At 49.0% G+C, this 11,874-nt stretch overlaps 1 protein-coding gene across 1 annotated transcript; it reads right to left on the bottom strand.

The window, feature by feature from the left end:
* Nucleotides 1–540: 540 nt before the first annotated feature.
* Nucleotides 541–10,687, bottom strand: LOC147121552 (uncharacterized). The gene is made up of 4 exons (XM_085977933.1): nt 10,630–10,687; nt 9,569–9,630; nt 2,020–2,203; nt 541–1,860 (listed from the first exon to the last, which is right to left on the bottom strand). The coding sequence occupies exons 1-4, from the start codon at nt 10,685–10,687 to the stop codon at nt 842–844; spliced, it is 1,323 nt and encodes a 440-aa protein (XP_085834059.1). The 3' UTR covers nt 541–841.
* Between the last annotated feature and the right edge of the window lie 1,187 nt (nt 10,688–11,874).

Below are 11,874 nucleotides of genomic sequence, written 5' to 3'. Positions count from 1 at the left end.
AGGCACAGCCTCCACCAAGGGGATGGCTTATCGGGGACAAGGGCTACCCTTTGTGCACATGGCTCATGACCCCGCTCCGCGCGCCCAGGACCCCAGCGGAGGACTCATACAACGAAAGCCATCAAGCAACAAGGAACGTCATAGAGCAAACCATAGGCGTCCTCAAGCAACGCTTCCGCTGCCTGGATCGCTCCGGCGGCTCTCTACAGTATTCGCCGGATAGAGTGTCCCAGTTCGTCGTCGTGTGCTGCATGCTGCACAACCTGGCTATCCGCCGGACGCAGGCACTGCCACCTGACATTGCACCACCACCTGAGGAGGACGAGCAGGAGGACCATCAGGAGGAGGAAGGGGAGGAGGAGGAGGAGCAGGCCAGGAGGGGGCCAGAAGGCCCAAGGGCCGTATGCCGGGGGCTTATTGCTCGACACTTCTAGGCCCGCTGTGAGGGAATGGCCTGTGGGAATGAGCGCACCTGAAGGCAGCCGCTCCGGAAGCCGTCAGCCGGTTAACGCAGCAAACACTTGAAACATGACACCTGGACAAGCTGAATAAATAAAAACCTTTATTTAACAAACTGAGGCCCCTTCCCACATGAAACTCAAAAACACAGAACACACCCAAAAAACAGTCACAAACATATGTCACTCCCCCAACCTGGGGAGGACTAACAAAAGTTGGCCATCCACATGGCCTTCAACATTGGCTGTAACAAAAAAAGGGCCCCCCTCGCCAACAGAAAGACCCCCATAAAAACAAAAAATGCCTTCAATTTCGGCCATCCACAAAAATCAGCCCCCAAAACACAATCCCCCCATATATACAATGCCGCAGAGACCACACTCTAGCGGCTGTGCCGAGAGGGCGAGTCCTTAGAGAGCCTTCCCCAGCCCCTGCCCAGCCTGCTGCTCCACCTCAACGTGGGCCCTGTGGCGGCCTCAAGGCTGGGGGAAGGCTCATGAGGGCCCCCATGCGTCGCGACAGATGCCCTTGGGGGTCGGCCAACACGACGCACGTCCCGGGAGGGGCCGGCTGCTGACTGGTTTGGCTGTGGCTGGCCAGCATCAGTGGCAGCAGCAGCTCCTCGCACCCTGGCTGGGGGAGTGGCAGTGTCGGATGCTCCAAGGGGGGCAAGCTGGCTGCTGCCAGGCGCGCGAGGCTCAGCAGACACAGTGGCAGTCGTCCGGCCTGGCAGTTCAGCTGGCGCAGCTATGTGCTGGAGGCCAGCCCGCTGTGTTGCAGCAGGGCGGCGGGTGCGGGTGCGATGCCTCTGCGTCAAAGCGAGTGTGGCAGAAGTCAGTGACCGCACTGCCCGGGTATGTGCCTCCAGCTGCTGTGACAGTGTGTCGAAGGAACCACCTCTCTGGCGACTCTCCTCCTGCAGTGCCGCGAGTAGTTCGACCCCCCTGGCGTGCGCTGCGGCCAGTTGCTCCACCCCCCTGGCCTGTGATTGCCCGAATGCTGCCACACTCTGAGCCAGGGACTCGATGGCGTGCGGCATCTGCTGCACAACCCCCATGAACTCATGGTGGCGCCGGTCAGACGCCACCGAGATCTCTTGCAGGAGGCGCACCTCCTGGCCGAGGCCACTCTCCGGACTGGAGAGAGGACTCTGCAGCTGGGGAGAAGCCGGCCGAGCTGGCCGACCCCTGCCGCCTGCCTGGACCCCACTGCAAGCAGGATCTGCCCTCCCCTGCAACACCTCCCCCTGGCTCTCCTGCATGCCAGACGTCCCCCCTTCATTGCCATCCCCTGGCACGGCTGAGGGCTCGCCCGATGGGCCGGCTTCCTCCTCGTCCTGGACGTCCTCCTCCTCCAAGGGCCTGGCACCCGGCGCCTCAGGGACCACCTCCTCCTCAGCAGCTGAAAGCAGGAAGGCACAAGAGTAGCTTTAAAGTGAGGACAGGGCGTCAGCGAGGGACGCCTGAGCAGTGGCATTATGCGCATTTGTCCGTCAGTGGGAAAGGATTTAGATCGGAAGCACTAGGGCAACGAGAGAGCTGCAAGCGGTCATCTCCTTACCAGTGGCTCCCAGCACAGGGTCCGCATCCCCGATGGCTACAGGGCCAGTCACCCGGGGACGCAGGAGTCCAGTGACGCTCTCCTCCAGAGCACTTAGAGCCTGGTAGTGGGGCCGTCCACCACCGGTCTCCACCCGGCTGCGCGCATTTCTTGCCAGCTTGGCCTGCAAGAGAAAGGACGGACTCTAAGTATAGTGTGGTGCCCTGTTGCTGTGTGTACTGCCTCCCATGGTGGAATAGCCTGGCCAGTGTGGTCAGTGCAGAAAGTGCTGTTGATGATCATGCCAGTGGCATTGCTGCGTGAGGAGGGCTGCCCATTATGCCTTTGAGGTCCCTTTGCCCATAGTGTGAGGCTCACATGCAAGGATGAGGAGGACAGTGGAAAGGGTACTCACCTTCACCAGCCGACAGAGGTCATTGAACTTTTTGCGGCACTGGTCCGCAGTCCTGGGCACATCTGAGTTTGAGGAGACCCTGCGTGCGATGCTCCTCCAGGCTTTCCTGAACTCTCTCCTGGGAGCCTTTCTGCCATTGTCCGGGCACAAGATGGGTCTTCTCTCCTGGACAGCATCAATCAGCACCCTCAGTGCATGGTCTGAGAAGCGCTGGGCTCTTTCACGGGCCATCTCCATCTGTCCTGGCGCTATTTTGTCCCACCAGCGCTGTTGAGGTCTAGCAGCAGGGCTCCAGTGTGCAGGGCGTGGCAGCAGTCAAAGTTGACCCTTCCCCCTTTAAGAGCAGGCCGGCGTCAGGGTGTCTGCTGTCAAGCAACACATGACCGCACCTGCGTTGCGCCCGGCATCGGCGTTATCAGGCCGCAGCGCCGGTTTAGCGCCGGAACCGAGCATTGCAACGCCGGTTTCAGCGCTCGCCAAAACTCTTGGCCAAATCCACTGAATTTCGGCGCGGTTGCCTGCAGTTTCCAGCGGGCGCTAAATTTACCGAACGCCCGACTTTAACGCCCCAAAACTGTGCAAACTGAATTTCTAGGCCTAATACTATTACTACACCTTGCATTTATGTAGAGCCTTCAGTGTAGTGAAAAGCATCCCAAGGTGTACACTCACTGTTTATGCTCACACGTGAACAGCGCCCACTTGTGAGGGCTGCTGGTTCCAACAAGAGTTCAGGAGAAAAATAAATAATTTTTTTAAGCTGTGCATATAAACATCATCTGCAAGCATATATGCATTTAAGTAGGGAATAATAGATTCCTGGGAGTGATCAAAAGGCAGTAATATTGTAGTGTATGTACCTTTAAGAGGAACTATGTTTTTGAAGCCCCTGTATACTGTAGTACCAGTAGTGACCACTCGGGTATATAAGCCTGTGTAGCGTCTTGTGTTGTTAGTTCACCTCCAGACTTTGTTCAGTAAACACTTGTTAAATCAACTCCTGCATTCCGTGTCTCCATTAATACACGGATCTAACAGTGGCGACGAGTTAGAAACGAACTTACCTGCAATTCGGCAGCACCTCAAGGGGATCGATTCCTCAGACGAAGGTTGAAGCCAGAAGCAAGAAAAAAATAATAATAATAACTCGAAGAAACTCGAAAACGAGGGCCAGGCTTGGTCTCCAGTCTGTGGTTTCCCCAGCTAAACGGGCTGGTGGCAGGTAGTGCACTGATCCTTCCTGGGCTGCGGCAGGCTACAGCTCGATCGGGTGGCTCTGCAATGGGGCCGGGCAGCGAGTCGGAAAGCAGAAGCAAAGAGAGAGAGGGTGGAGCACTCAGGGCGCGGCCGGCGTTCGGACTGAGCAGAGGGAGTGGAAAGTCCCAGAGGGTCCGCTCCACGACGGGAACGGTTCTTCAATTACGGAGAGAATATTGAAGCGATATATAAAAAAAAAAATAGAAATACCGCAAAAAGCTGCAGGTCGCAACGGGAACCGCGGAGAACAGCGTTGGCAGCAGCGGCAGCGGCGGGAAAGCATGGGAGGCGCCATCTTAACTCGGCGGGGAAGAAAGAAAAGCACGGAAGCGCCATTTTCGATTTTCAAGATGCCGAATACTGGCAATATTACTGCTTTCGATAGTGATATAGAAGATTGGACCACATATGTGGAAAGAGTGGAGGTATATTGCAAGGCGAATGAGGTAGCGGATGATAAAAAGGCATCAGTACTTCTAAATCTGATGGGCGCAAGGACATACGGGCTGTTACGAAACTTGATCACTCCAGCCAAACCGATGGACAAGAATTTTAATGAGATTGTTGATACCTTACAGGAGCACTTAAACCCAACACCGCTGCTGATAGCGGAACGATTCAAATTCTTCAGGAGGAATCAGCACAAGAATGAAAGTAACGCTGATTACCTCACCGAATTACGAAAGCTGTCAAAGCACTGCCAATTCGGGGCAGGACTGGCAGATTCTCTACGAGACAAATTCGTCTGCGGTCTCCTAAGCGAAGGAACACAGAAAAGACTACTTTCTGAGAAAGATTTGACACTGGACAAGGCTTTCAGTGTGGCTGTATCATATGAAGCAGCAGCAAGAGGAGCTGCAGAGATACAGCAAAAGCCACAGGACTTCGGCACCCATGAAATGACACGGGGTTTCGAGAGATGTTATCGCTGCGGCAGATCCACCCATGACCAGAAGGACTGCTGGTTCAAGGACAAAGCATGCAGGCAATGCAGAAAGATGGGACACATTGCACGTGTATGCAGATCTGGAAAGAAATCCGCTGACAGTAAAAGGTCAATAAGGAAAAGTACAGAAAGGTACAAATGATGACGGACAGTAGCTCCGAAGACCAGAAGAGCGATAGCGACTCCGGAAACAAGAGACTAAGCTGTCTCAAATTAAATAATGTAATTGCCAAAGAAGATTACCAGACCATTTGGGTTACCCTCACGATAGCGGGGTCCCCAGTCAAAATGGAGCTAGATACAGGATCAGCTCTGACCGTCATGAGTCGACGGGGTTACGAGCGGCTATTTCCGCATATACCTTTGAAAGACACATCCATTGTCTTGAAGACATATACGGGGCAGAAAGTATACCCCAGAGGAAAAATAAGGGTGCCTGTTGTATACAACGGCAAGGAAATACAGAAGTTGTATTTATACGTTCTGCAAGATGGTGGTCCACCGTTGTTGGGACGTGAATGGATCAGAAAGATAAGTTTAGACTGGCACTCCATTCAGGCACTGACGGTGACCAGTAAGAAAAAAAACGATGATGACGTCATACCTGGACGATTAAAAGCAATCTTGGCTAACGCCAAAGAAGTGTTTCAACAGGAACTAGGAACCCTGAAAGACGCCACCACCTCAATAAAAGTGGAAGATGCGGCAATTCCCAAGTTTTTTAAGGCAAGGCCGGTGCCATACGCAATTCGTCCAGCCGTCGAGGCAGAGCTGGAGAAATTGGAAAAAGCAGGCGTGTTATCCAAGGTAGATTGGAGCGAGTGGGCAACACCCATCGTCCCGGTCATGAAGAAAACGTTGAATAATGATAAATATGAAGAACAGAGAAAAGCTCGCATCTGTGGGGACTTCAAGGTGACTGTAAACCCGGTTCTTCACACGGTACAGTATCCTCTTCCGAGGATAGAAGATATTTTCGCCTCACTATCTGGAGGGAAACGTTTCACCAAAATTGACTTAGCACAGGCATATCTACAGATGGAGGTTGAGGAGGCCTCTAAAAAGTATCTCACAATAAACACACACAAAGGCCTGTACCAGTACAATCGACTGGTTTTCGGAGTGGCATCAGCTCCAGCTATCTGGCAAAGAGCTATGGAGCAAGTCCTGCAAGGGATTCCGGGGATTCAATGCTACCTAGACGACATCCTTGTAACAGGAGAAAACGACAACGAGCACCTTGCCAACTTGGAGCAGGTGCTCACGAGGCTGAGAGAACGGGGCCTACGAGCAAATCGCCCCAAGTGCGAATTTTTCCAGAAACAAATATCATATTGTGGCCATGTCATTAACGAAGAAGGGTTGCATAAGTCACCTGAAAAAATTGAAGCGGTCGTAAAGGCCCCAGCGCCTGAAAATGTCTCACAATTAAGGTCGTTCCTGGGATTAGTAAATTACTATCATAAATTTTTACCAAACTTGTCGACGGTTCTGCACCCGCTTAACGCACTGCTACAAACGGGAGTAGTTTGGAAATGGAGCGAAGACTGTAAACGTGCCTTCCATAAATGTAAAGGCTTGATCACGTCCAGGGAAGTGTTGGCTCATTACAACCTGTCACTGCCAATCAGACTGGCGTGCGATGCATCCCCTTACGGCGTGGGAGCGGTATTATCGCATAGATTCCCTGATGGCTCGGAGCGGCCGATAGCTTTTGCGTCACGCTCATTAAACTCAGCTGAGCGTAACTATGCCCAGATCGACAGGGAGGCACTCAGCCTGGTGTGGGGGGTGAAGAAATTCAACCATTACCTACACGGACAAAAATTTACCTTGTTGACTGACCATCAACCCCTCGTCTCCATATTCAACCCTAAAAAGGGCGTTCCCATTATGACAGTGCAAAGGCTACAGAGGTGGTCCCTTTTCCTAGGAGCACACCAATATGACATAGAGTACAAAGGAACAAAACAGCATGGGAATGCTGACGGGTTATCGCGCCTACCGTTGCCAACAGTGGAAGAGGCGCCTACAGTGGACCCAGTGGAGATATTCCACTCGACCATAGTGGAATGTCTACCGGTGACAAATTCTACCATTGAAAAGGAAACGCAAAATGACCCGACTCTCTCACGAGTCTACGATTTAATGGTGAAGGGATGGCCAGCACATGGCGAACCACTGTTGCCAGCATTCTCACAAAGAAGAGAACAGCTGTCAGTGTGCCGAGGAACCTTGATGTGTGGATCCAGAGTGGTGATTCCACCCAAACTCAAGGATAGAGTGCTAAAGGAGCTTCACGAGGGGCATCTGGGTGGAGTGAAAATGAAGAACTTAGCCAGAGCATTTGTGTGGTGGCCAGGTATCGATGGAGACATCGAAGAAATGACCAAGAGCTGTCTAGGATGCCAGAAGGTCCAAAACGCCCCACCACAAGCCCCTCTACATCCATGGGAGTGGCCCTCATCTCCATGGCAAAGGGTACATATCGACTTTGCTGGTCCATTTATGGACTCAATGTTCTTAATCGCGGTGGATGCACACTCCAAGTGGCCGGAGGTAATAAAGATGTCCTCCACCACCACGGAAAAAACCATCACAGTATTAAGGACCATATTCACCAGGAATGGGCTGCCTGAACAGATCTGTTCTGATAATGGACCGCAATTTGTATCCGAAGAATTCAGGAAGTTCTTAAAAAACAATGGGGTTAAGCACTACACGTCCGCCCCATACCATCCCGCCACCAATGGATTGGCTGAAAGGTTTGTCCAGACCTTCAAGAAGGCCATAAAGGCCATGGGTAATGAAGACATAAATCTACAACATAAGGTAGATAACTTCTTGTTTGCGTACAGGAATGTAACACATGTGGTTACAAACCAAAACCCCGCCATGATGTTTCTCAATAGAAGACTAAGATGCCGGCTGGATTTGGTCAAGCCAAACGTCAGAAGGGACGTAGAGAACCGGCAATTTCAAAGCATGAATGAAAGGCCAACTAGAACCTTCCAGATAGGTCAACCAGTTTTGGCCCGGGACTACCGTACCGAGAAATGGCAGCCTGGACCTATTTGCACACGACTAGGACCGCTGATGTATACCGTGGACATTGGAGAAAGCATAATAAGGCGCCATGCTGACCAGATCATAGAGTCATCCGAAAAAGGACAACCTACACCACAACTCTATACGCCTAGTGATGAAGCAGAGATACCCATAGTATCTACCTCCGATCCGGTGATACTGGAACCAGATGAACCCGACACTGGCATTGAAGCCGAATCGACCTTGCCAAAAGAACCTACTACACCACCGAGGCGTTATCCGGACCGAGTCAGGAAGCCTCCAGAGAGACTGAATTTGTAATTGATTAACTTCAGCAAATGTGTATATTATTGTTCTTGTAAAAATGTTATTTAATGATTACTTAAAATGTTATGTACTATTTATCTAAAAGGGGAGCAATTGTAGTGTATGTACCTTTAAGAGGAACTATGTTTTTGAAGCCCCTGTATACTGTAGTACCAGTAGTGACCACTCGGGTATATAAGCCTGTGTAGCATCTTGTGTTGTTAGTTCACCTCCAGACTTTGTTCAGTAAACACTTGTTAAATCAACTCCTGCATTCCGTGTCTCCATTAACACACGGATCTAACAAATATAATCTCAGAGTTCAGGTGACATCATAATATTGAAACTTGAGCACTTTTTCATTGTCCTGTGATCCTCAAGATTAGATAAATGTCTTGAACTCACTCAGAGAGGGTTATTACTTTCATAATTTCTTCATGAGGTGGTTTTAACAGCAGTGGCTCCCAATGTATTCTGTATAATAACTGCAGGATGCCATTTTACAAAAAACAATTAATAATTAGGCTATTGGTTCTGCAGATTTATTGAGAAAAAATCTGCAGTCGATTACTGATACATTTAAGGTGGGCTGGCACAGTTAATAGGAAACTGGCTTGTAGCTGAAAGGTTATGGTTTCAAATCCCACTAGGCCCACTTAATCTCCCACCTAGAAGTAGCAATAATGTGGGATGAAAGAAGGGGTATTCATGAGCAACACTAGTCATGCTACCATGGAAACGACACTTCTGGCTCAAAGCATCCATAGAAACTGAAATACATAATGCTTCCAAGCAGACACCTTCTGTGAATCCCCTTTCTATACTGGAAATTCTATAGCTCATATACAATAGCTTCACTCAAACAAGTGGTTGATTCTAATTGGTTTGGAGTGATGTACAGATTTAAAAAAACAAACAGAATGAATGTCTTTCATATGTCTATGGGCAGCATAAATCTGTTAAAAGGAAAACATATTTACACAAGTAAAATGTATACTGTATCAAGTATACTGGATTTGAGGTGGGTATGGGAAAAGGTTAATAGAGGTGCGCTGTAACATTTGTGGTTGAGAGTAAAGGTGCAGCCAGAAAGGATTGGGGGTTGTGGAAGGAAGAAGGCAAAGTGCTGAGGGTGGAGCATGGGAGGAATTGGGGAAAGGGCAGAATCTGGAACCAATTGTGAAGGGTGAGGTATGGGAGTACTGGAATAATTTGAGATTTTGATCTGGTAGGATGCAGGGATCTTTATGCTCTGGCAGCATTCATGGAGGGCGGGATCCGGTGAGAATACTCATGGGATGGGCTGGGAAAATTTAGAAGAGAGCTGGTTCCTCGGAATACTTGAAGGGGAGCACTTAAAGAGAAAGTCTGCAGACTGGGTTGGTTCGGTACATAAGGGCGACTGCTATGTTGGATCAGGTAGAATGGCTAGGCTGTGAGAGAAGTGGGATTGGCTGGAGTAAAGAAATACTTGGGGTAGGTGCATTGAAGGAGAGACTGAATTGTAGGAGCACTGAGTGACTGGACAGATGGGAGCTGAAGCACCAAGATGGGTTTGGGATGTGGATCTGGAAACAGTCCAAGCCAAGCCCAAGTACAGGCTCTAGCAGGCTCCCAGTATTAGCCAAGAATTTGCCACACTTTGCAAATGAATCTGAACCTGCAAAATAATGCACAACCCAACTAATATCTGATTGCACAATCAACACTGCCTTCCTATTAACATAAACATTTTGTACATGTTTGTATCAACTAAAAAAGTCAAGAAAGAAAGGACAAAAATAAACAGAAACACCCCTCCAAAAAAAAACAGGAACTCCCCCCCCCCCCCCCCTCCACCCCCCCCAAAAAAAAACCAAAATGTTCCTTCTACATATAGTTTAAATGGGTGGAATTAACTCTGGGCAGGACATCCATCTGAAAATTGGTAAACCGTTCAAAGCTACAGTATACATTTGCAAACCATTAAGCCTTCTTGCAAAATCAGGTGCGAATGGTTCTAGTGGGAATGGGCGAGATTGCTGGATGTCCAATTACCTGGTCCCTACACATCTGATTTAGCCAATCAGAAAACTGGCCCCATTGAACTTAAAGTGTAAGGATTTGTTCGAGTACACATCTGCATACTGAAATACTGTAAAATATATTAATCTCGTGCAGTTTTGTCAAAAAAAGTGCTAGAATTTGCTTTATTAATATTCAGCTTTATGTAGCAATTATTCGTTGGTTAACCATAATTGTTAGGTTTGTGTGATATTACTGTTATAAACAGAGAATGATCATTTAATAAAGAGTGACTACCAGCACATATCTCATATTTGGCCTGTTAGATAATCCAATCTCTTTTCCTTTCATCTTACACTAATTAGAATATCTAAGCATGTTATCTTGCAGCTGTGGCATCACATTCCATTCTAGTTCTTGGGATACACAAGGATTTGCACTTTTGGTCAGATTTACAGATAGACACAAACCCGTCTTTCTAATATGGTGACCAAAACATCTAATTTCAGAGTGAGGTTGGTATACTAGAGCCGATTCCCTGATTGTGAGGAACACAGCTCAAGATGGTGACATGCACCTGCATTCCCATGGTGGAAGAGGGGGCGATGTGACCTCACTGGATTTGGTGATGTCAACTCATTAACATAATTGTTACGTGCTCCATCCACGTTTTCCAGGAGCACAAAGAGCACCATGGCAGCACTGCTGCTCATTTCTTCTCATTCTGACTACTGTGGATAACTGAGAAGAGAATGGCTATGTGCCCAGAACCAAGAGCCAGAACAGCCCCTTCAATGAGGAGACTCTAGGTGAGCTGCCGCAGGAGGTGCAAGTTTTGGGGCCAAAGGGAATCCTCCAATCCAAAGCAGCGTGCAGCAAATGTAACAGGAGGCAAGTGACAGAGTCAGTGCCGTTTTTCACATCCATAAGTCGTGGGAGCAAATGAGGAAGGAGTTCTCTGAACTGAGGAAGTGGCAAGATACAGCTGATGAAACCTTGTCAACTAAAATGAAAGGAATGTTTGTACTATGGATGCGCCAAGCACCGAGTGCATAACCTGGTGCCACATCACCAATGCTGCCTGGACAGCACTGACCAAACTGTCTCATCTTCCACCCTCCAACTACCATGTCTGTAAAGGTGTAGCTGCAACATAGTGGCTGCTAAAGGGAAGGGCTTCCATTGCTTCACATAACTTACATGTTTTGCCACCAAGTCCATATGGCACCTCAAACTACTTGCATGCTGTGTAGTCATCCAGAAGGTCGACTGTAAGCTGGGCATTGTGGTGCACCTCATATTAAATCCAATTGCTGAAAGCATCTGTTTTCTTTGTTTTTAGAATCATAGAATCATTACAGCACAAAGGAGGCCATTCGGCCCGTCGAGCCCATGCCAGCTCTCTGCAAGAGCAATTCAGCTAGTCCCACTCTCCCGCCCTTTCCCCGTAGCCCTGTAATTTTTTTTCCTTCAGATACTTATCCAATTCCCTTTTGAAAGCCACAATTGAATCTGCCTCCACCACCCTTTCAGGCAGTGCATTCCAGACCATAACCATTCGCTGCGTAAAAAACTTTTTCCTCATGTCGCCATTGGATCTTCTGCCAGTCACCTTAAATCTGCGTCCTCTTGGTTCGCCACTCTACCACTAATGGGAACAGTTTATCTCTACCCTGTCTAGACCCCTCATGATTTTGAACACCACTATCAAATCTCCTCTCAATGTTCTCTACTCAAAGGAGAACAACCCCAGCTTCTCCAGTCTACCCACATAACTGTAATTCCTCATCCCTGGAACCATTCTTGTAAATCTTTTCTGCACCCTCTCTAAAGCCTTCACGTTCTTCCTAAAGTGTGGTGCCCAGAATTGGACACAATACTCCAGTTGAGGCCAAACCAG

This window comes from Somniosus microcephalus, chromosome 3 (assembly GCF_052327205.1).
Source record: "Somniosus microcephalus isolate GS21.2 chromosome 3, FLI_Smic_1.0, whole genome shotgun sequence".
Classification (NCBI taxonomy): Eukaryota; Metazoa; Chordata; class Chondrichthyes; order Squaliformes; family Somniosidae; genus Somniosus; species Somniosus microcephalus.
This window is presented reverse-complemented; position numbering and strand designations above follow the sequence as displayed.

Excerpts from the sequence above, each read along its gene's own strand:
- LOC147121552 (XM_085977933.1), bottom strand. The coding sequence starts at position 10,687 with ATGAGCAGCAGTGCTGCCATGGTGCTCTTTGTGCTCCTGGAAAACGTG. Across the intron at positions 9,631-10,629 it reads GGAAAACGTGGATGGAGCAC|GTTCAGATTCATTTGCAAAG; the intron begins GTAACAATTATG and ends ATTATTTTGCAG. Across the intron at positions 2,204-9,568 it reads CTGGGAGCCTGCTAGAGCCT|AGTCCGTCCTTTCTCTTGCA; the intron begins GTACTTGGGCTT and ends CACTATACTTAG.